The 27,970-nt window shown below is 37.0% G+C and overlaps 2 protein-coding genes across 4 annotated transcripts in view; both read right to left on the bottom strand.

Annotated features, from left to right (window-relative positions):
• LOC109080134 (activating transcription factor 7-interacting protein 1-like) overlaps positions 1-14,713 on the bottom strand; it is a 34,818-nt gene extending 20,105 nt beyond the window's left edge. The window contains exon 1 of one of the 3 annotated variants that reach the window (XM_042717179.1): positions 14,420-14,713. Coding sequence is in view for 1 of the 3 variants with exons in the window: in XM_042717177.1 (XP_042573111.1) it covers positions 7,283-7,333 (51 nt within the window). In the remaining 2 variants the exon portion in view is untranslated. Of the gene's footprint in view, positions 1-9; positions 71-7,282; positions 7,372-14,419 lie in introns of those variants that run through there. The other 2 variants (XM_042717177.1, XM_042717181.1) reach the window with 2 other exon arrangements.
• Positions 14,714-18,230: 3,517 nt separating this feature from the next.
• LOC122133844 (neuronal-specific septin-3-like) lies at positions 18,231-25,958 on the bottom strand. The gene is made up of 11 exons (XM_042717174.1): positions 25,831-25,958; positions 25,630-25,721; positions 23,313-23,540; positions 23,093-23,221; positions 21,043-21,124; positions 20,105-20,242; positions 19,598-19,715; positions 19,412-19,507; positions 19,214-19,310; positions 18,527-18,578; positions 18,231-18,321 (listed from the first exon to the last, which is right to left on the bottom strand). Exons 2-11 carry the CDS (start codon positions 25,652-25,654, stop codon positions 18,285-18,287), a joined length of 1,002 nt encoding a protein of 333 aa, XP_042573108.1. The 5' UTR covers positions 25,655-25,721; positions 25,831-25,958; the 3' UTR covers positions 18,231-18,284.
• Positions 25,959-27,970: the final 2,012 nt, after the last annotated feature.

The following is a 27,970-nucleotide window of genomic DNA, read 5'->3' as shown; positions in this document are numbered from 1 at the left end:
GGAGCTTACACTGCTATCCTCAAATGCAGGCCACCTTCTGCTTGGAGGAGAAATCTGCAAGCGTGACTAGCCCTCCGTGCGATCGAGAGCCTAGCAGTAAAACTGAGGCAGATGTGGGGGAGGGGCAGGGCTATTTTTTTAGGGCTGTACCAAATGGATTTTACAGGGGTGCTGCTACTATTTAAATCTACTAATTTCTATCAATAAATACACTAGCATACTTTGCACTGAAAAACGAGTAGTACTATGTGCATAAACATAACTGCAAAGAGATTAAAAAAAAAACACAGTTCAAAGAAAATAAAAACTTTTAATTCATTAATTTATTCAGTTCTACTACTTTTCCTTACTAAATTTACTTTACATGGTGAACCTGCTGTGAAACAGAATTGGAAACTGAGAACTGTTCCAATATAAATCAGGTCTCAAAATATCAAACTAGCTGAAATTAGTTTCTAGAGCAGTCACACGCAGTGTAGCTCCACCCTCTTCTTGCTACTCAGCAGAGCAGACAACGGAAATTACTGAGAGAGTTTGGATCATACCATTATAAGGACTGAGAGGGGAGACCATCTGCTAATTTGTTTTTCCAAACAGGTGACAACTACTTGTCATTTCCAATCTTGGGGTCCACTTACTCAGAGTGTCTGACATATCCCCCAATTTAGCACTGAGGTGATCAGCATCTTCTCTAAATTAGTGCCCCTCGCCTTTTAACAATATATGGGCACATATAGGACACACAAAGCTTAATCTAAAAATACAATTAATTGTGGAAATTGAATCAGTAAGGCAGCGAGGTTTCTCAAGCGTAGTTCATGATCTTAGTCGTGATTAGAAACTCAAGCCATGTCTATCCCTTAATGAGCACACAAAGATGTTCATGGAGAGGGGGAGGGGTAGCATAGCTTGGACTCTACCGATGTTTGCAGAGGCGTCTTTAAAACAAGTTGCCTTCCTCTACACCAATGTAAACAATATCCCTCGAGGACCCCTACTGTATACTGCAAACCAGGGACTGACCAGAACTTGCCTCTCTTAAAACTGTTTTGTTTCCAAGAAATTAAGTACAGATGACAGAAATAAGTACTTGTCAAGTATTAGTTGGGGTAAATCTCCGCCAGTAAGCTACCTCCACGGGCGGGGGTGCGAATTGCACAGAAATGTAGAAAGGCTACAGTTATTTAAAAATCTTACTGTGAATATAAACATGCCACTATTTTCTCTTAACTCAGACTGTTAACTACTGTGAGATAAACACATAGTACTTACCTCAGCAAAAATGCAAAAAAGAAAGTCAAAAATCGAGGAGCTCTTCCCAAATGCTTAATACATTAGCGCAACAGCTATTCTCCATGCAACATGAAGCATGCAATGCCTCCAGAGGTTTGATTTAATTTTGGCTACCTTTCTGAATGAATGCTCACATGCATGCTTTTACCCTGCACAGGTGGCCACAGTGTTTTCTGCACTGCTATCCAGAAACACAGCGCACCTCTGCTGAATTGCTTACAGTGCTACAAAGGATAATTTTTTTTTTTTACCTAGCTATGAGCTTGCAGTCTAAATTGAATGATAGGGTCAGCCGTGGAACCCCAAAGAAAATATATGCATAGGCAGCTCCTCAATTTTACATGTAGTAACTGCGATGGCCAAGACATTGCTGATTAAATAAATATTTAAAAAGGTGTGTATTTTATCATTTCTATATTTTTGAGGTTAACTAACAGCAGCTATTTCTTTAAGTGAGTTGTTACGAGTGCCTTTGTCACTTGAAAATAAAATAAAACATGGACTTATTATATTGCAGTTATGATCTATAAATCAATAAAATGCTCGATCAATAAATAGTACCTGTTTTAAATGAATATTAAATGATTACATGTAATGAATGATAGGCCATCAGCTGCTTTGATTTAAATATCCGATTGCTTTGATTTTTCCTAAGACCTTTACAAAGAAAATGCCATTTTGTTCCATTTTTGAGTCTTAAAAAGCTTAGAATTCAATACAGATTTCTTAAAAATGGCATATAATAAAAATTGCCTAGAGACATGAGCTACAAATATAAATCTGCTGCTAACAACCAAATCCCCACCCCAGTCCTGACTGAGACCGAAGGCAACTAGAAAGAAACATAACATGTCTGGAAGTGGAATAAACCATTTTTCTAGGTTTAAGGGGAGCAGAATCATGTGGAGCTAAACCATGGACAAAATGAAATCTAAGATGTATTAAAACTTAGAACTGTTCTAGAACAACGAATGAACAAGAAAAAAACAGCTATCATTTTTCCAACGCTACTGTATGCTCAAGCCAGTTCTACATCACAGATATGACTGGAAGAAACTGGCTGAAACCAGTTTAGACTAGTTCATTTACTGGCTGTCACTGAGCCCTTGTGGGATCGGAAACAGAATTTGAAGGTTTCTGGTAAAATACACAAAAAAAAAAAATCTTATCTACCATATTAAAATCGTAATTATAAAATGTGACAAATGTTTTACAATGATCAATTCTTCTCATTTTCTGAGTAAAATAACACATTATTACTGTGAAAACCCACAAAATTGTAAAACGCAGGTGCATGAAAGGGAACATATTCCATTAGGCTTCTAGAGCCTTACAATTCCTATAGAATGACGAGATCCAAGCACGGCACAACGGCATTGAAGCATGCACACTGCAAGCTACCACTCAGAGCCAGACTTTTCAGCAAAGTCCTCTGTAAGAGGCACCCTCCCCCATTCTGTCATTTCAGACTTTGCACGGGCAATAACACAAAATGGGCCACCAGCTCAGCCTTCTAGCAAGGCCAAACGCTATCCGGACTGCAGTGTTTCTGTGAATTTTAAGCGTGAAGAAAGAGCAACAACATACACAGATCCACCGGCCGTTTCTTGCTATAGCACGGAAGGATTCGGCGACTGGGAATTTAGGAGGTCACGAGCATAGATGCAGTACCCTACAACAGTGTTGTATGTATCCTCCGGTCAGGTCATATAGTTGGGCTTTTAAAAAAGGAAAAAAAAAAAACAAAACATCATAACTGTTTCCACCATCAAGGTTAACCCACTTCAAGACAGTTTTTTCAAAGCCTTGAATGTTGTTCATCCCACAACCGAGCCTAACGCTGATGAAGTTTTTTCTGCTTCTGCTTCGATTCCTCTAAAGGAACTACTCTACTGACTGCTCACTAATTAAGAATGGAAAAAGCTGCACAAGATTCAAACTACTGCCTCTCGCTTTCCCCTTTGTTATTACGAAAGCCTCAATTTTCTGACAGCAATTTACCGTGGAGTAGCTCACCCAAGAAGAAGGACCAAAAAGACAGGCAAAATAAGGACATAAAAAAGACTGGAATTAAGATGCAAACGGCAATTTCGTTGAGTTGTTTGTGTGAGCAAAAATGCTGTTGGCGGCAATTTACGCATTGCAATTTACACGAGCGTGTTCGCCGGACAGGGGGGTATGGGCTCATTGAAGGCAGACATTAGTGTAAAACTAGAACACCAACCAATAACAATTAGGTAGTGTGTAGGTCGCATGAAATCTAACGGCTAGATTATAGCCGAGTAATCAGCTAAATATATATAGGCCGCGACTCTAGTAGGGAGAATTGTGGTTCAGGCAAGGGCACGAGATTAGGAAAATCAGGGCAGCGCATGGCTGATAGATAGGAAAGCAGAATTGTGTGGACCATAATTTTTTGGCTGGGCAATCGTTCGCGGACAGCTGTGTGTGGTGTACACGGCGCTGCTGAAGGAGTGTGAGTTGCTTCCATCTCAGGGCAGCCAGGAGGAAAGAGATTCTCTACAACACTTAGCTCCGCAGATGTGCCTGCCTATAATCGGAGCCCCTAATAGTTTGAGAGCACAACCAGCCGATATAGATTAATTTTTAAAAACTGACCCTAAAAAAGTGCAGATTAAATCGGCCAGCCGTTCAATCGGGCGACCTCTACTAATCATCGATTATTACACTAATTAATCGGTAGGCTGATATATTATTCAGCAATTTGCAATTCGTGGTTAAAATATACACATTCTAAAGCATATTTGCATAGGTATAGAGCTACTGTCAAACTTAAACGTGTATGAATTACTATTTGTGGTGTGTGAAAGCAGGATTTGGTGGCGGCAGTAATCACGTAAATTGATGTTGGCTTATCAATGGGTTTATCGGGGCCTTTAAGCTAGACAGCATTTTTTGTTCGTAGTTAACCACATTCTACTGGTTTCAGTTTTGTTTGTGTTTCTCATAGAAGCCTGTATTCTATGAAGAGTAGCTGGAATCACTGCGCTTGTAGCGCCACACTGGTCAAAACCATGTTATTGCAGGCCTTTACATTAGGTCACCTGAAATCAACAATTTTTCGACAATGAAATTTTTTTTTTAAATAATGTGTTGTCAAATGTTAATTGTTTCAGCCCTGGTGTAAAACATCTGCTCAGCCATTTTTCTCTATGAGGATAATTACTGTCATGGTAAGTGTGAAGAGAACCTTGTTGCTGAGCAAGTGAGTTAAAGCTGACCTGTTAATAGCTAACTAAGGGTGCTTCACACCTGGCCCATTGTTTCGGGAAACCTTTCCCCCCTTAGCTCGGTTTGTTTGGGCATATGTGAACAACGGCTATCGCACTCTGATCCGTGCCAAAAACCAATCGTTCGAGATTGCCCAAACAAGGTGGTCTCGGCTCAGTTGAAAATGTACTCTGGAGCAGTTCAGTTGTAGTGAGAAAGCAATCCGATCCAACGGACCAACAAACCAGGCTATTTCACAATGTATAATAGGTAATTACGTAAGTTCCATGAAAAGCATTAACTTTATTGTTTTGCTAATACTTCAAAATGAACCTGTTAATATCTGTGGGGTGAGCACATCTTCGCCATTCAAAATCAAAGCGCACGTTTTCGTTTATAATTCCGTATTATTGCTCTTCGTACCTAGTAGGTGCATTTTAAAAATTGTTTCTCGATGAATCCCTGGACTCCTGCGCAAAATGATGAATTAATATAATGACCAGCTAAAACAACAACAAGCCTGCGAAGAAGCTGTTTGTTGTTCTATATCCTGAAGGAATGACAGCCGTGGACAGCTAAGTGGAATCCCAAAAAAATAAACTGTGGAACTTTGACCAATGAGAGAAGAGTTTACTTGCGCATGACCTGTAATAACAAATTTGGTCTGTTTTTTAGAAACTTTGCCGTGTGAAAGCGAACCGCGCCAAGAATAAAAAGCAACACTGTAATAATTTTAATCCCTGTTTTGGAACAAAAAGCAATCGATGTACAGGTGTGAAAGCACCCTAACTCTGAAAATAGATCCAGTTAATGGCACAGTCATTTGAAGACAAACAACCGACTCTCGCTGCCTTTATTACTGAGCTCTGATAACGATCACAACAACAACAATAACAAGAATTTCATGCACTTGTAATGCATTTGACCAAGCATTTCACTTCTGAATATACGTTGTACAGTACATATTTTGGCCTAAAGGTCCTTTTTCTTCAAACCCACACAGGAAGTCATTTCTCTAATCGACACCTTGTGCTTTTGATGAGTGACCAGCTAAGTAATGTCTGTAAACTTTACCTGAGCACTGAATCTTTTAAAGATTCATTCAAGTCAAGCAGTATCATATTATTAAAATGATGATGTTATTTTCTGGAAACCCAAAAGATTAAGTAATGTCTGTAAACTTTACCTGAGCACTGAATCAAACCTGATATGGAACTTAATTGGCAAGAGCCTACAAAAGATATTATGCATAATTGTTGAAAAACCAAATTTAATAATACATTCTAAAAAGTCGGGCACAACAGTGAAAAAAATCCAGACCAAAGCTGGGGAAAGGGTGCACAATGACCTTGTTTATAGTAGTCCTTTACAAAATAGACTGCATATGAACGCGATTCCAGCTTTAAGCCATGTCACACTGTGGGATATTAGCGGTCATTAATGTCAGACTGTATGACATTCAGGACTCAAAAAACAGGACATACACAAGAAGAAGTTTTACGGCATCAATCAATGACAGGTTTGGTAAAGGTTAGGCACATTCACATGAGGAACTGAAATGGTGGCTAGCAAGCAAAAACAACCTCTATCGTTAATTTTGATTATGGCTTTTCTAGAAAAGAAAAAATGGGGGGGAACAATGTGTGTGGAGCAAGAGGAGTTTTGTTGTTGTCACACAAATTGGGAACATGTCAAACTAGCGATCAAAGACTGCTGATTTTGACATGGGATCAGATGAATCTTTTAGGATTCACAAAATCCTAAGATAGCAAAGTTGTGTACCTGGCTTAACACTAATTACAAACACGAAAGGTTAATAAATCTGTCTCCAGATACCAGTTTATCCATTTATATAAGCACATGAGTATTACAAATAACGCATGGTTAGTGTTGCATGTGCACTTTGCTGATCAAAACAAACACTAATGACAACATTAGAATCAATAGGTTTACTTACCTGCATCACAGTTGAACCTGTGAATCACTGGTAAAAATGTGCCAAACAAACAAATGATCCTACATTCACACAATCAGGCACAATGTTACCAATAAAATTTCAGCCACCCTATTACACCTATGTTGAAACCTTTGGAAGGGCATGTAAAGATGATGATTTTCTACAACCATGAACAAACTGTTTTGGGGACCTTTCCCAACATCTTAATTTGTCACTAAACAGTAACAGTAGTAACCTTTCCAGTGATGGAGTACCTCAGCCGCTCTCTCTTTATAAGTTCACCAAGACAATTATGCATGTTGCAGGGGTGGAGACATTCAAATGAATCCAGTATCCTGACATCACATTGTGGCCTTTTTCAAAATGAGTCATTACTGCAGTGTGAAATACCTAAATGGTATTTGGACGACAAGGAACTTCCGAGTTCTGTAATTTCACTGTTTACAGTAAAATGACCCCTTACAAAAATATGAGTGCTCAATAGAGGAAATGAATTACCTAAATGATTCTTGAAGCAAGTTCTCCATGATCAGGGACTGAGCACTCCCAAGTCCCTACAATATATCTGCCCAATTAAACTAGTTAAAATCCAACCAATCTTACACCTAGGTGAATTCATGTTCTTTTCCAAATGCTAGCATTTTCCCGCTATTGCTAACAAAATCGCAAACAAGCCACTCACAGAACATTATGATTAGTACAATCTAAAGAAACAAACCATACATTAACTCAAAGATTCTAATCATAACACAGACACAAATTTTTACAAAAGGACAGAAAGACAGAGAACTTTGAGCTTACACTGCTATCATCAAATGCAGGCCACCTTCTGCTTGGAGGCAAAACCTGCATGCCTTCTCTAGCCTTAAATCAAAAGTCTAAACTGAGAGCAGGCTGGGGGATGGGTGGGGGAGGGGCTTGGACAGGATTGTACCATTAATTTTGAAGGGGTATTACTATTAATAGTTAAATCAACAAAATACACTAATATACTCCAACATGAAAAGCAGAACTGTGTGTACAATTACACATAACAATATTGTTTTTTCTTCTTCTTTGAATTAGCCTAATTGAAAATGTTTTTCTTTCTCTTAGCATAAACTTTAATTTGGTCATGCTTTGAAAAACTGTGCGAAAATAATGTAGTTGAACTACACAAACATATTAAACTAGCTGAAATTAGACTAGTTCTAGAGCACAGTCACACTGCAGTGAAGCTCCACCCTCTTGCTAAAGTAATTCAGCAGAGCAGACAACGGAAATTACTGGGAGAGTTTAGATCATACCATTATAAGGACTGAGGAGGGGGAGACAATCTAACTTGTATTGTCAGAGGAAGCCAGGCGCAGGAAACAGCATTAAATAGCAGTCTGCAGTTTTCATTGATTAGAAAGGGTAATAACAGTATCTACTCCCTTACCTTCTCCTGTAGTTCCAGCAGAGCGGGACAACTAATAGCCAAGCAACGATTATGAATAAAGAGATTTTATGTACTGTAATATCTGTGTCTGCGTAATATTGTTGATAACATGTGAAGTGAAAAGTTCTACTGATGGGGAAAGTGTTTCTGTTCTTATAATGTACAGTTCTGAGTTTGAAGAGTGAATGAATAAATGAGAATAAGAAATGAAGAGCTGACCCAATTTTAACCCAATTTTTGTAGATTAGTTTCTTTATATTTAAGATAGGATATAGCATGAAGTCAAAAGGTAGGCAAAGAAACAGGAATCTGATATCTTTGTTCTCAGAGGACATAATGCGAGAGGAAAAAGAAGCCTCTCCATTTGGTGCTACTGCTTGCGCAAAAATGACACATTGCGCAGTTAACCGATTTGTCACTTACCCTATGAGACCAGTATTGAATTCATGCTGTCAGTTCAGCACATTTGTGTGTGTGTGTGTTGTGTGTGTGTGTGTGTAGTGAGTTCACATAAACTACATCAAATGCACACAGGTTAACAAATGTGCAAGCAGAGGCTCAGATGAACAAACATAATTCCTTCACACCATTCCAAGTGTCTTGGAAGCCTCAGTCTGAATACGTTGAAAACTTTAATGAGATCGGTAACACTATTATTGTACGCTACTGGTTTCCAGAAAAAGCTAATAAGTCTGTAAGGTACCATTAAACATTAGAAATTGGGTCTTAAATTGTTTGTTAGCACATATCCCGGTTGGATAAACAGATGGCAAGAAACAAAGCATTTGTTCCACCGAACACTTGCAATATAGATAACAGGAAAAATGTACATATGACACTGCTGCATAGTTCCTGTAGCATAACTAGCATAGCATGGCGCTAAACAGCTATGGTCACATGCATGCAAATGCGCAGATGAGCTTTGGAAAGCAGCCAAGCACTGTAAAAGCACATTAAGTATGATTAAATATATTAACCAGGGCTTAATTAGGTCAGCAACCATAAACAAATAGTCAGAACAAAATACGCACAGATAAGATCGGACACAGATAAAACCCCACTGTAAACAGAGAAAGGTTCCCACCTAAAACCTTCAGGTACTAATACTATTAATTAGCAAAAAGCTCATTGGTTGTTAAATACATGAATAGTAAACAGCACTCCTCATAAGGAAAAAGACATGTGGAAAAACAAAAGGAAAGGATGGACTATACCATTATGCAGTTGTGCATAGGGGAGTGTTAATGAGACCAACAAAAAGCATTTTGAACCAATTTCTGTGCTGTTGATAATTTGAAATCCTAATGATTTTTAGGCAATACTACCAATCTTGTAACATGTTTACATATATGGCATTTTAATAAAGGAGAAGTCAATCACGAGGCACCACATGATATATAAGTATGGGGGAGGGGTGACAGGAATGGGGCTGTACCATGTGGTTTGCAGGAGATTTTAGGTGTTGTCTAACCACTGCTCTCAGTATTCGATGCAGTTTCATCATGCCCCTTTTGTTAGCGCGGTATACTTTCTCACTTGAAATTTTCACTCTTAAACCATGCATCGATTACAGATTTTTGTAAACACAATAATGGCAAATATGTTACAAAGGCCATATCAGATTACATGAACATTCTTGCAACAGGTGTTAAGCATTCAAGACTGAGGAAAAAGGGTACACTTTAAATAAGAATGTTAGACTTTTTGACCCATTATTCATATTCATGTCTAACTATTTCAGCAAAATAAATTAAGAATTATTTTCCTGCTCAATTATGATGTTTTTTTTTTTTCTTTTGGAATAATTGGAAAATATATTATAACCACAACTGATCATCATTTGCTCATACATTTTATCACGGAATCTTACTTTAAATGATTGATACTATATGCATTTAAATCATTGGTTTAGCTAACGTTCCTGTTACATGTCACGCACATCTATCATGCATATTCCACGGCCTGCCTACTGTCCGTTTGTATCGATTTATATGGAGACACCAGTGGCTGGTTATCACACTGAAGCCAATATTTGGTGTTGAGCCAACTACTATGAGCAGTACTATTGTATGAGCAGAACACTGAGATGATGATGCTTGTATTTTTCTTATCATGAGAAATTAAAGAAATAACAGTCCACCCAAAAAGAAACCATTGTCATCATTTACTCACACTCTCGTGATACAATTTAGTAATTCTAAATAAAAATGTCATTTGAGTAAATGACAGCAAAAGTTTTATTTAGATTCTTAATTGTGACACTAATGTGTGGCCACTTTAAATTCACCATGATCTACTACATGCATATACAAATTTGATCATATACCACAATTATTATAACATTAAGATAATCATAATATGACACCAAGAAACACAGATTGCTTTTTGGTTTACAGAGATGTAATATTCATCTTCTCAGAGAGAGATGGAAGGCAGACTTCCTGAAGAAATTCCATTTGTAATTTTTTTTTTACTCATTCAAAATCAATCTCTTTTCTTTGTTGGGACATTGTTGTCAACGATTAACCTTTAAAACCTAAAACATTGCTTCAATTACCCTGTCATTAAACAACACAGCATTAAGAATCGTGAAATCACCTAAAACACAAAATAGCTGTATTGTTCAAAATTTGTAAAATTAATAATAAACACATTATCCATACGGCAAGCACAAATAGCTAGTGACCTGAAATCTTTATTGTTCATAGTGCTGCTGTGCATTCAGGAAGTAAAGCTGTGCCACCACAACCGGTTTCAGCCAGTTCTGTCCTATTCTCTTATATTATAATATGATATGCTTCCACCCCTTTTTTTTATTGTTTTTTTATTGCGATGCAAGAATTTTGAGATATCTTAAAAGATTCACATTGTTTTTTTGTGGAACCTAAAGATTAATCTTTAAACTAAAACCTTTTTAAACTATTAATAGTCAACAACAGTATTCAGAATCGTGAAATTTATGTAATCGCTTAATGCACAAAATAGTTTTAATAAGATTTATGTGACACAAATTGCTAGCGACACAGCTGTTGTTCACAGTGCCACTGTGTAATCAGGAAGTAGCCAGTTCTTTCCTAGTCTCCTCACTCAGGATATAATAAGCTCTCTTACTTCTTCCTTTCATTTTTCCATTTTTGAGTTTTTTTTGATAAGAATACATGTTAGAAGAGGCACAGTTTTTTTCCTTTAAGATTAAAGTTTGTGCTTATAAGCCATTGTATTATTTATGACAAAAAATTATGGACGAAAACTAAGAAAATAACATATTTAGATTTTTTTTGATAAATTATAGCGAAACCAGGATATGTGATATAACAGTACACATTAAAAGTGCTTAAAAGGGAAGGGAGGACTGAACCATGTACTCTTGGAACCAAAAACACCTTCTACTTGCCACTGCACAGCTTGCATCTGTAATTGCATTTTAATCAAGTACACTTGATTGTGAACAAATGTGTACGACTGTCACACAGTATAGAAGTGAAAACATACCAGGAAATACATCGCGCAACAGCACAGCTACCCTGTGACTCAAGACTAGCACAGTCGTTCCCCTCCCCCACAGTGAATGTCAATGGTGAGAGTGGGAAAAATACTGACAGAAAGGGCCGTACCATTTAAGAGCTCTTTAGGGGTGGAACTACAAAAAACTTACGTAATATGTAGTTTAATAATGTATTGTAAGAACAGACTTTTTCTCCAGTCAAGGGAAAAAATAATACATTGCTATATTATTAAAAAACAAAAGCAACTATTAAAACTGTGGAATAGGTAGACAGGCAAAAGAAGTAGGACAATTCACCTTGGTGGCACATGGCGTAAACATGAAGCGCAAAGCATATTATAGTTATTGAAGATCATGCATTTTCAATAGCTGTCCATAACTCAGTCTTATTCTCTGGTGTTGAATCAGCAGCTCAACTTGACTGTTCATCTATATCTTGTGAATGCACCTTCAACTAGGCCTGGGCTATCTGAGGATAGTTATGAATGGCTGTTAATGGTTAGCAAAGATTTTTCTACAATCTCTTAGAATGGATCTATTCCAGTCTAACAAGATAGATTTGCTGACGTCTACTCTAATCCCTGGTAACATGATTCAACAGACCATTCTACCCATCTTCAAATGTCGATGTTCACTAGTGCCCAAAATGTGTCCAGGCAAGTAATGTAGTGTTAATAGTGGGATAAAATTTGTCACTGGCTTCCAAATCCCACACTCTACTACTTAGATGATCCACATCAAGGAAATTTAAGACAAAGGGGCACCATGTTCTTGAGCTATTCACAAGCCAAAATCAGCCACAGCATATCGGTTTTCTTTAAGGAGTAACATCTTCAAAGAAATATTTTTATAAAGCAGTACAAATACATAGCCTTTTAAGGTATACTCCATTTGATAGCACGTGCGAACATAGGCAGCCAACACATGAACTAGAAATTTTTATCCCTGTCCAATGTCTGCGCAATTTCTCTCCAAAAGTTATAGGCGACTCTCTCATAAAATCCTGTGAAACAACAGCTTGGGGCAACTATTAACACACAAAAAAAATCAAGTTGCATGTAAGAGCTGTACGTACAGTATGCAAAAATCTTCTGTGCAAGGACAGTATGCGCATACGGTAAATCAAATCTTCTATTCATATACAGTTTCAAAAAAAGCCAAGGTCATATTCATAGAGCAATTTTGAAAGTGACAAAAAAAGTGAAAGTGACGTGACATACAGCCAAGTATGGTGACCCATACTCAGAATTTGTGCTCTGCATTTAACCCATCCAAAGTGCACACACACAGCCATGAACACACACACACACCGTGAACACACACCCGGAGCAGTGGGCCATTTATGCTGCGGCGCCCGGGGAGCAGTTGGGGGTTCGGTGCCCTGCTCAAGGGCACCTCAGTCGAGGTATTGCCGGCCCGAGACTCGAACCCACAACCTTAGGGTTAGGAGTCATACTCTCTTACCACTAGGCCAAGACTTCCCCTGGGTGTTTGGGTGTTCAAAATAAAGAAAGGACACCATTTGTTTTTCATATTTAATAAGTTTGCTTTGTACAGAAAAGTTAATTTTGTGTGATGTGATTTGTTTATATAATTCCCTAAACCATTTAAAGGCCCCTGGCCTAATTAAACCCAATCTACTTGGCCTCTGACCTAATTTGGTAAACACCTGCATCCAGGTTATACATTTTTTTTATCAGTTCAATTCAAGCAATTTGCTCTTAATATTATATTTAGGCCTAATGACGGCAAGCAAAATAAAATAATGATGAACTGCAGTACTTGGAAAACTGCAACCCCTATTACTCACAATAACATTTCAGTGGATCCTTAATTCAGAGGCCTTGTTGAGGCATGACTGGTTGAATCATTAAAGATGAAGTGTGTCATTTTCCACCACAAACAGAATTGAATGAAACTGCAAAAATAATGCTTATTTCCCAACTGTGAAAAGGCAATCCTTCTCCAACCACCAAAGAAAGATGACATATCAGGGTATTTTAAAAGAACACAGAAAAAAAAAATATTTACAGTTCTTAAACACTTTGGCACTACAAAAAATGCACATGTTTTGAGAATACCAACCAGCCTGACAGCAATACTGGCTTAACCAATGAGTGTGGGGTGGAGCTGTTTACTGACCAATAGCAGTCGTGGGGGAGTATTGAGGGAAACCTGTTCGAAAACAATTATTTTTTTTGTTGCGAAAGTAGTTTAAGTTTTAGTTAGGCCTAAAGGTCATTTTTGTAGTAATTTTAAGATAATATCAGTAGTTCTCTGTCCCCATTAAAAAATTAAGCATTAAAAATGATTAGTACATTTATATATATGTTTAACAGTATTTACATATAAATGAGATGAAGACTTTGGAAAAATAATATCCATGGTTTAATTAGCTATTTTACTTTAAGTGGAATGGGTCCCTCAGGGGGGCCAACATCTTAAGATCAAATGACCACAGGTAAGTGTTATTGGACACCTCTGTTAATTGAAAAATGAATTATGGCTGACAAATTAGTAGATTTCTTCAGTGACAAAACTTTTGCAAACAATACTACATTCACATCAATATCAGCCAACCAACATTAAAAAAATGTAAATATTACATAAATCTACACATGCAGACTTTTTTAATTTTTTTATTTGTAAATAGAAGTGATTTTTTTCCAGGTTTGACAGGAATTACAGTGTAGTTATCACTTTGGAAAACCCAAACCCTTCAAAAAAAAATTATACCCAAGTTAAATTTCATCTTCTATAAATTCTGCATAAACAGCATAGACAGTATACATAGAAATGTATTTCCATAGCCTGTATAAAGTTTGTAAACTGGTTTGCACCTGACGTGCAATTATGTGACAGGTAAATCACAAACACAGCCCAAATTCAACATAACAACATTTTTATAAACAACACATTAATTACAATAGAATGTATATTAAAGTTAGGAATATACTCAGACAAAAAAAACAAAGTAGACAACAACTGATATTTGAGAAGTGTGTAAACTCACCCAGTCTATGGTTTGGGTCAGTCGGAGCGCCTTATACCCGGTATCTCCAACGATTCTTGACTACGACGATCTCTGTTTCGTATTGTATCGATTTAAAAACAGCGCATTAGCAAACGCGGATTCTGTTGGTAACGTTTTTATCGTCACGCAACGGAATCGCATACAGTCACACAGACAGCTGCACAAGGTGACTGACTGTAGGCTACAGCGAGAGCGACAGCAACTCTACCACAGACAGTGTAGTTCGCTGGTGATTCGCGCTCTCTTCTCCTCTCCAACGGTACAACAACAGGGGGAGGAGACACGCGTTTCGCGGGACAGCAGGAGAATCGAAAATCAAGCACCTCCTACCAGCACAGGAACGTTTCCAGTAGCGCGTGCTCAACCTTCAAATAGAATGTCCGTTAATAAATTTGACGTGTAGTTTTTAAATCCATCAGCAGTGATTAGTCAGACTCGATTTCCCGCGAATAATGTTCAGTTGAATATTATTTGGGTTTAATATAGTAAATCAATGATCAGCAATTAATTATTTAGCTGTAATTTTTTATTTATATAGTATGTGCCTACCGTTACAGAGCGTTAATAACCAAGCTCGAGTGTATGTTTCCGTCGTTCACAAACCCTGACATCCATGTACTCAGTTTAGCACCACCTTTCTATATATATATATATATATATATATATATATATATAATATATATATATATATATATATATATATATATATATATATATAATATATGAGTTTGCCAGGACACACCAAAGCTGATTTGGTCCGGAGTGTGCTAAAAGTAGTTTTCGGTTCATTTCGAATTGGTCATGAACACAATTTGTGTGAGTTATTTCAAGGAGTTGCCGCTCAATGCTTGTTTTTTTATTCTGGACCGGTTTATGAGTCAATCGGACTACTTTGGTAACGTTATATATTTTGATTCGGTTCTAAAATAAGAAAACCGAACTCAAAAGAGTAATTGGGTGAATCGAAGACGAAGCTGTGGCAGCGGTTGCATTGGGGAAATACTGTTAGTGCATATTAGCGAACCGTTAATTGAACAGAAGATCATTAGAGTTGAAATGGCTCTTATGATTTGACTTGTGCTTATTTCAAGGACAGCTACTAAATATTAACAGAGACTGATACCGTGGCGGAGGGGGAGGGAGGCTTAATGTGAGGGGGATGGGAGCTTTGACCCGTAGGAGGACTTTTGTCTGCTCATATGCAGTTGTTTTTCATAATCAACCTGATAAACAGAAGTAAGCTTAAAAAAACAAAGCTATTATTTAAAATGATCTATTATCTAAATGCACATCAAGTGCCAAACCCCAGTTCATTTCATATGTTGGCAAAACGAATAATGTATTTCAACTTGATTCTCACATTAGCATGTTTTTGATTTTTTTATTGCAAACAAATCTAGTGAAAAGTGCGGTCAACCTGTATAGAGAGCAGGTTTTGTCCTCGTGAAGGTCAGCCATTTTCTTGTCATGACTTGCAGCATGTGAAATGTCTACTAACTGCAGCTGCAGTACCGCCTGCGAGCTGTTGGGGAGCTCACAAAGATGACCAGAAAACGTTTATGTAACCAATATAAAGGTCTCTATTTGCGCAACCGGCACAACTTTACCTTAATTACACATTATTTAAAGGAGTAAATTATTAAAGGAGTTACATCATGACCTAATTAATTAGTTCTCCTCCTCCACCTAAAGCTGTAAACCGTTTCAGTGGATTCCACTGGATCAGTAACTGAGATTCATTCAGGTTATAAAGAGTAAACTGAGGTCTGAAAGTACACTACACTAGTAGACTTGACTACCTAACCAACACTCACTAACACAAGTACTACTCTCTCAGATAAACAGAGCAGGGGAGCATTTGGCCCCGCCTCCTTTTCCAAGCCAGCACAAATAACCGGAAACGAGACACGGAGAAGACAAAGACGACGGTATTGCTGTATCGTATAAAAAACGCCACGATAAATAACGTTGGTCCAAATGAGAACCAACTTAAAATCAATTACCTCAGTGCCAGAGTTTGGTTAAAAATGTCACCGCGCTGGGCGCGTTTTGACACACTCAAAGATAGATAGCTCTGGTACATGATAAATGAGGGGGATTTTTAAAAAGGATCTAAATAGACTGACTGTACTTATAAAAAAACGGTTTCATTTAGTCACAAAGCCATGTTACAGCGTTTGAAATTAATACGATGGCAGGAACGACACCTGATGATATAATTCGTCTGGACTCGTGAACGCGGTGTGAACCGAACAGAGTGGACTGAGGTGTGCTGACTGTGACGATTCAGAATCGCGCCACTCACTGGACTCTGTGTGAACACTGACTCAGTTTAGTCTTTAGTCGTACAGCTCTCTCTACCAGGCAAAACGTGGGAAAGGCAGAGATGACGGCCTCTGTCTCCGTTTCTACAATAAAACTCAAACTGAACGGTTTTCTGTAGAAAAGACAAATGCTAAACTGTGTTGTGTTTGGGACCCGTCCCGAAGAAAAGTCAAGGCAATTTATGGCAAAACATGTTTATTAAATTAAAACATAAGAATCACAATAAATAAAACATAAATACAAATAAATAATGTTTCATAATTATTTTTCAGAGGTGTTTTATTATTCCACAATGGCATTAATTAAACGTGATATGAAAAACATGAATGATTGGTGAACTGATTTAGGTTCAGTATGTATAGAATTCCTACATACATAATGTATCAATCTGTGAAGTGATGGAATGTAGAATTACACATAAAACACACATTTGGAAAATGTTGGCACACATGGGAAATGAAAAGAAAAAATATAATAATTCCATCACATAATAAGACTTGTTCACTGTTTTTGATCACTGTTACCATATGCAAAATGCTGAGAAAGCTTTGTAATTTTTATACTCGTTTGCACAAACATGGGGTGTGTCCATACAAAATGTGCTGAAGAAAAACCTCAAAACTACAACTCTTGATTTGTTAAAGGCACTGATCGTTTTTAATCAGTGTTCTTTCGGTTTCCTCCTGAAGCTATTTTTAAAACACATTAGCCACTGTAAATCCTGGCGTGCAATCATAAACTGTTGCACCTGTTTGGAATGATCTGTAGGAATATACTTCAGTGGTCACTTCAGAGACTTGCTTTGGCAGAGTTACACAGCAAAGGGTAAAACGACGGGTAGTACTACAGAATCTAATGTACTTAGAGAGAAACACTGCTGTACCCTTTTTATAGGGCCAAAGAGATGAAATACTTATTAAAACACTTGCATGTTACTCGTAACTTGAGTATGTTTAATTGGCATAGGTACTTAAAAGTTGTGCTAAATGTTTTTAATAAATAAGGCCCATTGAGCTGCAGGCTGCAGTGGCAGTGCGATTCTCCTTCTAACAATATAAAACTGCTCAAATGTGTCTAACAGAGGTTCCAGTAGAGGACAGACATGCCAATGCTGGGCAATTTCTAATTACAAATGCTTGTGCACAAGGCTATGTACCATCATATTAGAGCTGAAAAGGATTATCAAGAGCAAACTCACTCACTAAAGTCAGCAGAGCCAGGGAAGGGGAAAGGCTTTTTCTAATTTGCAAAGGTTGTGCAACAAGAGATGATGACCAGTTCCACAAAGGGTTAAAAGGAGCATAAGAACAAAACCTCCACAGCGATGAAATCATCTGAGCATGCAACAGCTGAATTTACTACAAGATGAATCCTAGTCTTTCTCTTTGAATCCTTACTATGCCGCTCATTTGTTTTCCTCACAGGTTGCTTTCTTGTGTGTCTTTGGCCAGAGGAGGTGATGGGGTGCAGACCTCCGTTATCGTTGAGCCTCTTGGCACGGTACGTCTCATAGTGGATGTTATGAGTGAACCTCCTTCAGGTCCTGGAGGTGGGACCTGAGTATATAATATGGATATGATGATATGTTTTCAGGAAGAAGAATAGAAAGAAACAGCATTTATTTGAAATAGAAATCTTTTGTAACATGTTTACTGTCATTTTCCTTGCTGAGCACTCCTTCAGAAAATCTTTTTGACACCAAAACAGTAGTGAATACAATAAAATTAAGATTAGTATATCAAATAAAGTTTGATACATTACCTAATCATGAAATCACGGAGTAAGGAGAATTCGCAGTGATTTGGGTTTTCAACTAGAGGGATAAAAAATGTTTTGTCAGAAAATATCTATCAACACAATATACTGTACACAAACACAAATACATTCTTTATACTTGATGCTTCTAAAAGTTATTTTTGGTTATTGGTTAAGTTAAACTGTTATAGCTGCCCTAAGTATATACTAACAGAGTGGAAAAGATGCAGAAAGCATCTTGTGACTAACTTGAGAACCAGTCATTACATTGAAAAAGTGATTAAAATGCCTGATGTTCACATATTTGTATTACTTTGTGCAAACATACATATAAACCTAACACATAATCCTCTTAGAAGCGATTTCAGTCCATGTTTTAAAGGCAACATGAGATGATTATCTTGCAGGGACAGAAAATGCACCCAATATAGAAAATGACCCAAATATGATAGGTTTCTTAGCCAGCTGCGGAAAGTTTCTCATTAATGATAATCTCATTATATCTCAGGATTTGACTTGTCCTGCCTAAGAACTCACTACAGCATCCACTTTGTTTTAATAATAGAACCACCTAAAAAACACAAATATTTTAATCAGAACTGGTACAGTGAAACAAACAGAATACTATTTTTTTATTCAGAAATCTGTATAAAAACAAGTGAAATGACACATCAAGCACTTCTGCCCACTCACCCTCCACCACTCCCCAGGCTGTCTTCCTGCCCAAAACTCGTTTGCCATTGACCTGGTACTCTTTATCACTTCCTACCACTGCAAAGGGCATTGCCTCCTGTAATGCACAGATTTAATGGGACAAACAAACATAATGTGGCTAACAGATGAGGGATGATAGATGTTGAAAAAAAAAAAGATGTGCAAAGTTCCCCTTACCCTGATCTTATCATTATCACTCTTATCCTCCATGTCTTCATCAAACTCCTTCTGTGGATAACACTCAATCCCACACGCTTCCAGCTCCTTCCTCACCTGCAAGGGAATATGATGAGCAATAGTTAACCAGTGCCAGAAAACTACCTTGATATTGAATCACCATGTAAATCTGTCTTTCATTCTAACCCTCTGTTTAAATTCAGTTTTCTCATCAAGAGTGAGTGTGTCCGACTTGGCTATGACAGGAATGATGTTGACCACACGACTCAGATGTTTCATGAACTCAATATCCAACTGGCGAAGCCTGAGAAAGAGGAAAGAGATATAATTAATAGACCGATAGAAGCAGATTTGATTACAGGGCCAATGACCTTTCTGAGGTTCACACATTTGTCTAGTGTCTGTGTGTTCGGAGCGACATGAAAGACTTGTAGTGTATGATCCTCAGATGCCCAGTTTTTCCTGTGTAACCATTTACAATGTCGACAAGTTGTAAAAACTTAAAAGATGTGTTGTGTATTTTAGATTTTAATTAACAAAGCTGCAACTACAAGCATTTTTCAACTACTGACAAACAATACAAATAAATCTCAAAGATGTAAATACACAGAAATCCATTATCTTATTGCTGTTCTCAACAGACAGCATGGTATATGAGTTAAAGTACAATATTACTATATAATTCAAACTCACGAGTGTCCAGTTGGAGATATGAAGTACAAGCAGCAGTGCACTCTGGTATCAGGGATGCGTTTCTTGCGAGCAATGTTGACTTCTTCCTTCAAAAATTTCTCATATTGTTCATTGATGTATTTGGATATGGGCTCCCAGCTAAGAACACATAGGGAAGTGTTGCATGTTGTAAGCTATGTTAGAATACATAAAACTTTGAAACAGCAAATGAAAAACCACTGATGCTATTTTTCATGTTTAATACCATAAAGCTGCTTGCTTTAAAGTAATCTATTGTGTAAAGTTCTACATAAATAAACATGACGTCAGGTGACGTGACTGGAGTATTTTGTTATTGAGAGTAGAGCGCACAAAACATATTATAGTTTACCACTGCTCACGTATTTCCGACTTATTTTTACCCCAAGCAACAAATGAAAAAGAAATGTAGGTTTTAAGCTATGGTTCTGTATGAATAAAAAGCAGCATAAAAGGCAGTTTTTTTTTTTTTTTTTTTTTTTTTTTGTTGTCAGCATCAGCACCCAACAGCCAGTGCAGCACTATTGTGTCTGAGGCATCTGAATGACAAAGGAAAAACTCTGTGTCCCTTTAACTGAGATCCTTGGATGTGATCACTGAGGGCGAGCTGCCAAAGCACACTCACATTTGGCATCACTACCAGCAATCTGATTCTTGTCTGTGCACATCAAGTGCAAATCTGAAAGTCAAAACACTGTCCCTTACACTTGAAACACGTTTTTGATGCCAGTTAGTAGCAGCAGAAATTAAGCACACAACTGACCCCATTTATTTCAGCTGACACAAATGCATGTCCTCAGTTTCCTAGATGCAGTGATGCAGGATGCAGTGGCATTTTTGGGATTATTTGCAAAAAACTAAATCGGTTAAAAATAGCTGCCAGTCCTCTGGCTTTAACAGAGAAATCACACAATACTCACCAATTTTCATTGTTGATTTGGTCCCCAAAACCTGGTGTGTCAACGACTGTTAACTTCATCTTCACCCCTCCTTCCTCAATCACTGCAAAATCAACATTTATCACAGCTACAAATAAAGCAGTTTAGTTAACTGTGATTGTTTTTGTGACAGGATACAGTGGTTCAATCTCATAAGATAACACCATTTTTGTCCATATATCCATATTTTGTCCAACAGGGTCCAGTGTTGTGTGGACACCACTGACTTCCATTATATGGACAAAAACAGTAAAACATTCTTAAAGGCACAGTTCACTGAAAAATGTAAATTCTGTCATTTACACTCATGTTGTTCCAAACCGGGTGTGTCTCACACGTCCTGAAAAGTGAAGCTGCGGGCTCTTTAATCGCCCCCTGGTGGCTTGCTGCAGTACAGGTCATAAACCCCGCCCTCTCCATGTAAATGTATGGAACTTGAGTCAAAATAAAAAAATAAATTACACTTCCAATACAATTTTCCGAAAGATGGTTTTGGTCATTCAAGGTAGTTGTTATCACGCTGATATATGTTCAATTGTTCGTTTTTGCGATAAGTCTGATTTTAGAAATTAAATACCATAAAAACAGGGCGTGTCATTATGGTTGATTGGGTCACGGGAGTTTGATTCCGCGGCTCCACCTCATGACACTACTGCGCAGATTCTGGCTCCAAACTAATCTCTAATGCGCAGACTCTGGCTCCAAATGACATCATTTACTCAAGATGGCTGCGGCCATAATGAGATGATTTGGCTTCATTTTTCTATAGTGGAAGGAATAGGAGACACGTCATCTTTTTTTACAGTCTATGTTCCAAACCATAAGACTTTGGTTAATCTTCTAACTCAAATTAAGTAGGGCTGAAAAATGATTATTCGCATTTAATCGCATTCAAAATAATGTTGTAAAATTATGTTTACATATTAAATGTGTGTGTACTGTGTATATTATTTATGTATATATATATAAATACACACACATACATGTATATATTAAGGAAAACTATGTTAGATTTATATATAAAATATTTATATATAATATTAATTATATACAAGTATAAATATGTATACATACAAATAATTTTTTTAATATATACATATGTGTGTATTTATATATACATAATAAATATACACAGTTCACACACATAATATGTAAACAATAACTTTTATCTTAAGTGTGATTTATCACGATTAATCGTTTTGCAGCCATAAAATTAAGATATTTCTAAAGAAACCTAAGCTGTTTCTGTCCATCATCTGACCTTTTGTCATAAGGTCATAAAAGCATTGTAAAATGAATCCATATGTATCAAGCAGTTTAATCCAAGTCTTGGATCTTTTAAATTTGGTGACCTGGATTTTCAAAGGAAGTACGATATAAGTATCTTAATTTGTATTTTGACGTTTAACCAAAGTCTTATGGATTTCACAACATAAGGTTAAGTGAATAATGGCAGAATTTTAATTTTGGGGTGAACTGTCACTTTGAAAAAGACAAAGTCATGCAGGTTTGGAATGACATGAAGGGGAGTAAATGATGACAATGTTGACATTTTCGGGTTAACTATTCCTTTAAATATTCCACCTGACACCCATTTCACACATACAATTGAAACACCGTCAGAACAATATCACACAAGGTCAAGAAATAAATAAATATACAGCCTTTTCTGAACAGCATTTGGATATATATGATATCATTTATTTTGCCAGCTGTTCACTTACCTATAGGGGATTCACCAACAGCTGGCCTCCTAACTTGCCCTGGGTACAAAACATGCCAGTCTAGACATATCTTACTCCCAAGCACATATGCTTTGCTACTGGCCCTCCTGTGTATTGATTACATCAGCCAACACTAAATGAGTCTTTCTTAATTAGCTCACAATGTCTATTTCTGTCCAGTGAAAGGTCTCTCCTTTATCAACCAGTGCTTAAAAGCTTCCCTTGAACAAGCGATGGATGCAGTTGTGAATCCTTGACTAAATGAGACAGTTAAATGTTTGGAAATCACATGATCAGTATGCTCTTACCATGAGATACAGATTTAATCTCCACAGTCTTTGGGATCTTCTCATCACGGCTCCAGCTTGTGGTCCTCCTGCTCACCTGTGACTTAAAAAGAGTATTCACTAAAGTAGACTTCCCAAGACCACTCTGACCTGCAGTTAGAGAGATAGAGAAAAAGAGGGGGAATGGTAAGAAAGTGAAAAAAGTAAAAAGTAAATGTGACCAAACTGCTCTCCCACCCACCAACCACCATGATGTTGAAGTCAAAGCCTGTCTTCATGGTCTTCTTCCGCATCTGCTCGATGATGGTGTCTATTCCAATGTATCCAAGCAATGCAGATCCCCGACCTTCACCCCCTGTTCCTTGGGGTGAAGGCACAAAGGGACCACTAGAATGCGGGGCCACATGAGAGGGCTTAGCTGGGACGACAGGTTTAGGTCTCACTTCAGGGGGCACAATTTCTGACATGTCTGCGTGAAAGAGTAAATGATAAACAATCAATACATTTAATCAGGCTAGATGTTATTCCACTATAAATGCCACGCTTAGTAAACTAGATTTAAATATAGTAAACAAAATTTTATCTTGTGATCATAATTTAAGTTGCTACAAGGGATAATTATTATTATTTATTTTAAGTTAGTATATAACTACCTTTAAGTGTTATAAGTAGTAAACGTTTTCAATGAAAACAATATAAAGAACAATACTACTTGAAATAGTTTATATATTAGTTATGATACAAATTTATTCAAATATTATGTATATTAAACTTTAAGATGCAAATAACATGCAGCAAAATACAACTTAAAATAATTGTTTATATGGATATTAGTTATGATAATATCATTTTAAATGTAAGTTCTATACAACTTCATTCACATATTATAAATATGAAGCTTTTGCAAATAATGTTTTGTTTATGTTAACATTTATTATATTTTTATTCGAAATGTAATTTCCAATTCACTCTCTAACAGGACAGCTTACCTAATGTAGGTCACGTTTTGTTTTGTTTTGTTTTGTTTTGTGAAGCAGCATATCTGATACTTATTCTATTACATTTAAATCATATAGGAATAGTTCACCCAAAAGTTGTTGTTTTTGTTGTGATTTGGTGTATATTAGGTAGTTGTTGTTGTTTTTTTTTTTAATTGGGGTGTTGAACAAAAAGGAATATATTCTGAAGAAGTGGTATCCAAACAGTAGCCACTGACTTCCATAGTTTGGAAAAAAAAAAATACCATCAACTTGTTAATTTACCAACATTCTTCAGAATATCTTCTTTTGTGTTCAGCACAAGAAAGAAACTTAAACAGCAGATGGTGAGTACATGATAACAACATTTTTAGTTGAATTACCTTTATTTCACATTACTTTTTTGCCTAGACGAGAACAAAATCAGTGAAAAGTGTCACAGCTTGCTCTTCTAACCTACTCTGTTTTGCAAGTACAATATGTTGGTGTTTAGAAACAACATTATTAACTGAGGGAAAACTACAGATATTTGACATGACTGAATCATTTGTCTTATTAAACCTCCGTATGTTATTGTGTTCTAGTGGTCCTGTTTCCAAGCCTAGTCCACTTTAAATGCTCCACTGAGCTGTCGTCAGCCTATATTAACACCATATGCCACCCAAAATAAGCAACAAACAATAAATCATTACAGAAGCCACTCAACAAATCTCTTTATCTCTTAATCACCCACGGCTGGATCTTTCCCACGCACCAAGCGCCACAACATGAGATGTTTCCTACACAAGCGACAACGATCTGCGTCTTTCATTTAACGTTAGAGGATAACGTTATTGCCATTTAAAACGTTACAGTTTTTCATCGCGGGAAACCAAACATAAACATACATGGATCTATGTACGCGTCTACCTCCCCATTTGTTCCATTTATTGATTTGTTTAACCTCAAAAACGAGTAATCAGAGGGAAACACTCTTCCACTCACCGATCCGGGTTTTTTTTCACAGCGGTCGCAGGATATATGTTATCTTTCGACCTTTTTCTGCCTCTCGCTGTTTTACAGTCTGCTGAAGTGTGGTTGAAGGGTAGTTAGGGAGTGATCATGTGTTCAGGTGCCTCTTTCTTTCCCTCCGTCTCTCGCCTTTCTATTCGCAGCTCGATGCACCTTATTCCTTCCTCCACCCTTCTCTCGTTACCAGGGAAACTAACGGGAGACTGGGGATGCAGTGCGCATGCGCAATGCTGAAATTAGGGTTTCGGGCCGCTAGGTGATTTTTGGCACTGTGCGAGGCTATTTAAATCTTAGCCGTTTCGCTATGTTTGTTTTGGTAGGCTACATTTGTACAGATATTTATATTCAACTTTGCTATGCTTGTTGTATCAGTGGCTGATGATTAGTTAGCACCTACAGGACGATGTAAAACAGCGACATGTGGATCACAATAATGACTCTCGTTAATGAAAACATTTTTTTTTTTTCCGGTTCCAAAATATATACTGATCAAACGAATATATCATTTCTTAAATACTTAATTGTTACGGAGCAAAATAATTTAAAAAGAAACAATAACTATCAACTGACATCGATCCCGTTCTGCTGACGTCATCAAGTCCTTTTATTTCCCAACCACCTTGTTCCAGTTGACTTGCTCCATTTTGTCCTCATTGAATAACCTGAAACATATATTTTTTTGCAAATAACTTAAACGCAAAATACCACAGAACAGTACAAAACAAAAGATTAATTTCGCACAGCGCATTTTATGTCATTAAAACTACTCACATTTCACGCCTGCCTGTCTCATGTGCTCTGTGTGCTCCACATGTGAAGTGTTTGTGGCGGCATATACAGTAAGTACTAAAGTGCCGTTGAGCCTCAGTGTCTTTTACCTCATAACCGGGTTATCTCACTGTGTTTAGACAGGCCTGTGCTTGATGATAAGGCAGGGTCCCTATTTTGCAAGCTATACCATTTACAGTTTGTCCCATGTCTCTATATATCCTGGCTTATATTCAGAAAACACTTGCATATTAGAATTTCTAGGGTTCATATTTGTAGATGCATACTGAGTATTTTGAAACACTGACCTACCACAACCTTTATGACTTAACCTTATTTTTATATGGTTATATATAACATTTTCTGTTTGTTTTTGTCACATGATCTAAAGAGCTGGTTGTCATCACTTTTCCCTTGCAAATTCAGTAAAACTGACCATTTAGATTGAGATTATTACAGTTGATCATTAAGGTTCATATTAGAGTTCCAAGCTAGTAGATTCCATTCAAGAGTTCCAGTGAAAACGAAAGTGGTGCTCACTTGTGCCAGGTCAGTGCAATTCGGTTGCTACGCTGTTTTGAGTGATTTTAGCTTGCTATGCGATTGTTAATGTGTTCTTAGAGATTTTTAGCACTATGCTATTCATTTTTTGGGGTGCTCTTGAGTGATTTTAAGCTAATTGCTATGTAGTTGCTAAAAAGGTCTGGGATATTTTTAGCAAAATTTATGTAGTTGCTAAAGTGTGAGTGAAAAGTTGAGTCATTTTTAGAACATTGCTGTGTGGTTATAAGGTGTTCTATTTGTACCACATTGCTAAGTAGTTGACAAAGTGTCTGGTGTGATTTTTAACACATTGCTATTCAGTTCCAATAAGGTTGCTATGCAGTTTCTATGGTGTTCTGAGTGATTTTAGCATGTTATGTGGTTACTTAGATGTTTTGATATATTTATAATTCATTATAACTTAAGTGGTTTCTATGGTGTTCTAAATGATTTTATCTCATTGTGTTGCTTAAAGGATTAGTTCACCCAAAAATGAAAATTAGGCTGTGTTTTACTCACCCCCGAGGCATACTTGGTGTTTATGACTTTCTTCTTTCAGACGAATCCAGTCGGAGTTATATTAAAAATTGTCTTTGATCTTTCAAGCTCTATCATTGCAGTCAGTGGGTGTTGCTTTGCTTCAGTTCAAAAGAAGTGAAATAAAAAACGTTTGTTAACAGGAGCAAAGGAAGCATAGTTTCCTTACTTTAGCAAAGGAAAACCAGTCTCCTCTTGGCTTATATCGAAATCCTGAGACATCTGAGCGGCGCATACGCAAAGCTGAGCTCATACGTAATTCCCCTGGAACTGCTTGCGTTTACAACAGTGAGCACAAGCTAGATTAAAGTGATTATTACGTTTTGAATATGGATATTTTTCTTACAAAAATGCATCGATTCACTACAGGAGACCTTGGTTCACCCCCCAGAGCCGTGTGAGACACTTATTTTATGGAAGGGCGCTTTTTATTTCACATCTTTTGGACTGAAACAATGCAACACCCACTGACTGCAATGATAGAGCTTGAAAGATCAAAGAAAATTTTAAATATAACTACAACTGGATTCCTCTGAAAGAAGAAAGTCATATACACCTATGCCTTGGGGGTGAGTAAAACGCAGCATAATTTTCATTTTTGGTTGAACTAACCCTTTAAGAAGTCTGAGTGATTTCTAACAAATTTTTAACAAATTTTATGCTATGCACATGCTAATATGCTTTCTAAGATGTTCTGCATGATTTTTAGCAGTTTCTAAGGTGTTCTGAGGGATTTAAGAATGTTTTATGTGGTTATTATGACGTTATAATTCATTTTAGCATGTTAAGTGGTTGCTAGAGTGTTTTGAGTGATTTTAGCTCATTGCTTGTGGTTGCTTACTTTCTTTAACCACATGATTTGAGGTATCACATTGAAATGTCATATTGTGCAACTAAGTAAAATATTTACTAGGCTTAAGGACTGTTTTAAATCTCTAACCCTAAATATAAAACTGTGATTCCCAAACATTCACCACTAATGACAAATTAAAGTCTTCCTCCCTGAATGCTTAGGCTGTTTATATACTAAATTTAAATAATGCCCCATGTATACATACTATTT

Source organism: Cyprinus carpio, chromosome B1 (genome assembly GCF_018340385.1).
Source record: "Cyprinus carpio isolate SPL01 chromosome B1, ASM1834038v1, whole genome shotgun sequence".
NCBI lineage: Eukaryota > Metazoa > Chordata > Actinopteri > Cypriniformes > Cyprinidae > Cyprinus > Cyprinus carpio.
This window is presented reverse-complemented; position numbering and strand designations above follow the sequence as displayed.